Genomic DNA, 2,639 nt, shown 5'->3' with positions numbered 1-2,639 from the left:
TTGCAGTGTAGCCCAGGCTAGCCTTGCGCTCATGCTCTTCCTACCTTGGCCTCCTGAGTGGTGGGATCACAAGAGTGTGCACCCTGTCATGAGGGGAAGGGGAAACACTTTTGTTGGGGGAGGGAGTCTGGTTTTCTTACAATGCTGAAATTAAAACCCAGGGCCTCACACTAGGCAAACTCCCTGGCTCTGAGCTATCCCCAGTCCTGGGATCTCTTTCTGGGCTGGGTGTGAGAGTCCAGTGTCCAGCCATGAAGGGTCAGACCTCCTGTCTCTGGAAGGTGGCCTTGGGTTCTTCCCACCCACAGGTGTCGCTCCCCCCGGACCCCCTTCCTGTCCCCTTCATCACTGACCTGCATTCTGACTCTAGTCTCCTCTTTTTGCTGAGGGTGGATGCCAGAGAGAAAGGACAGACAGATGTTTCCAGTTAGCTAATGGCCCCAGTTTGTACCTCAGGACGCGATGGGGGCAGAGGGGACATAGAGATGGGGGAGTTGTAGTTGAGGTCCAGTAATGACCCCCTTCCCAGGGACACACACACTTGGTTGGGATGGTGTTTAAGTGAGTCCTGGGAGGATGGTACTACCCAGTGGGGATGGGACTTAAAGTGGGGCGGAGCCTAGGGAATGGGCGGGGCCAAGGAGAGGGGCTAAGCTGCAGTGTAAGAATTCAGGAAAGGGAGAGGGGCAGGTTAAAGTTTGCAGATTCCAAGTGTAGCATCCGTGTCCCGTGTCCCGTGTCCCGTGTGGGTCCAAGATGGGAACCTCAAGGCCCTCCCCACCTCGCTCTAGGGCCATGCGCCACTCTCACCGGCTCCTCCGATGACTGCCTTTCTTTTTCTTCTTCTTCTTGGGAGGGGGCGATGCAGAGCTGCTGGACCAGTGCTTGGTCCTGAGCGAGAAGGGGCGGCAGCGGGAGGTGAGGGGGGCGGCCCCGTATTGCCCTCCCCTCCGCCGCGGCGGCCGCTCACCTGTACCCCCGGTGCCCGCGGTAGCAGGAGACCGGGCAGTCGCAATCCACTGGGCCGTCGTCCTCATCGAAGGGTGGGTACTCCAGGCCCGGCTCCAAGCCTTCCATTCGTCGCGGGGTCTCTGCCACGCTAAGGAGAGACAGAGATGCTGCCCGTCCGCCTCTAAGACTGGCCTTCTCGCTGCTGCAGCCTAGGCGATACCCTCTGGGCTATTTGTGGCTGGGAAGAGGGGACTATGCTTGTAGACCAGGGGGCTTGCCATCCCCAGGCCTGGGGGATCTGATGAAGATCTGAGTAACCCAAACTCAGGTTCAGTGGTTTGCAAAAGAGAAATGCCAAGTCAGGTAGAGCAGGCCTGTTAGCTCAACTACTGGGAATGCTGAGGCAGGAGGTTTTCAAGTTCAAGGTCTTTCTGATCAACCTAAATAAGAATGAATGGATGGATGGATGAATGGATGGATGGATGGATGGAGGTCTGGGGATGTAGCTTCGAGGTAGAGCACTTGTGTAGAATTACCCAGGGAAGGACTTGGGGTCCCCAGCTCAGCTGTATAGCACCCACCAATAGGAAAACCCTGAGTTTCACTCCCAGTAACACGCGCGCACACACACACACACACACACACACACACACACACACGAATGCAGAGTTGGCAAAGGGCCCACCTAGCCTATCTGCAACACCTAAGCTGGGTGTGGTAGGGTACACCTCAGGAGTTCAGGGCCACCCTTTGATACTTAGGGAGGTTGAGGCCAGCTGGGTTACCTGAGAATCTGCCTCAAACATCAATAAAACAATTAGGTCCATCCCACGGATTGAGCTCTTTCTTACCCCTGGACAAGTCTTCTCCCAGTGACTGTTAGCCTGTCGTCTTATCCTGGTGTCCCTTCTGGCCTCCCTTTCCCTATTCTTTCAAAGGACCCCTTCCCTATTCTTTCAAAGGACCCCTCCCCCACCGCTGACATCTGCCTTTCCAGATCCCTGGGCACCCCCCACCTCCCGCCTTTGTGCCTCCCCTCCCACCTCTTTTCCTTCAGCCCTGGCCTCAGCCTCTGAAATATTCATAGCCTCTCCTCACCCTCCCTCCCCTCCGCAGCCTCCAGAGGCCTTCTGCACTTCCAAGCTCCAGCTGCCGGCTGTCTTCATCAATCACGGCCAGCGCTGGAGGGTGTGTGCACTCGCGGCTNAGCTCTCTGCCATCCCCAGCTCTCTACCACTCCCCACCCGTCTCCNTCTCCGAATCTCAGAACTCCACTCCACCCAGCAGGAGCCTGCTGTCTGCCGGCCTCCCCACCCGCAGGCATCCTCTGCTGCAGATGACTGGTTTGCAATGTGCTATCTAGGCATTCCACTCCTCTCAGGGACTCACAGGAGTCTTTATCATGATGGCTCTGTCCCTAAGCCACCGTGTGACCTGGGATGATTAGGTTCCTGGCTGAGCCTCTTCTTCAACAAAAGAATTCTTTAAAAAGTTAACTGTATTTTAAAAACATTATTTTTTTAAAAAAATATTTATTTACTTACATATGTCTGGGAATGGGGCTCACATATGCCACCATGAATGTAGAGGTCAAGACACAGCTTGCAACCATCATTTCTCTCCTTCCACCATGCGGATTCAAACTCTGATCATTTGGCTTTAGAGGCAAGCTCCTTTACTCTCTGTGC

The 2,639-nt window shown here is 55.1% G+C and overlaps 1 protein-coding gene across 1 annotated transcript in view; it reads right to left on the bottom strand.

Annotated features, from left to right (window-relative positions):
• Srrm3 (serine/arginine repetitive matrix 3) overlaps positions 1–2,639 on the bottom strand; it is a 38,733-nt gene that overhangs the window by 20,645 nt on the left and 15,449 nt on the right. The window contains exons 3-5 of the mRNA XM_021163407.2: positions 971–1,099; positions 811–891; positions 354–383 (exon numbers count right to left, since the gene is read on the bottom strand). Of these exons, the coding sequence (XP_021019066.1) occupies positions 354–383; positions 811–891; positions 971–1,099 (240 nt within the window). The remainder of the gene's footprint in view (positions 1–353; positions 384–810; positions 892–970; positions 1,100–2,639) is intronic.

Source organism: Mus caroli, chromosome 5 (assembly GCF_900094665.2).
Source record: "Mus caroli chromosome 5, CAROLI_EIJ_v1.1, whole genome shotgun sequence".
Taxonomy (NCBI): domain Eukaryota; kingdom Metazoa; phylum Chordata; class Mammalia; order Rodentia; family Muridae; genus Mus; species Mus caroli.
The sequence above is the reverse complement of the archived record's forward strand: the minus strand, read 5'-3'. Positions and strand labels throughout refer to the sequence as shown.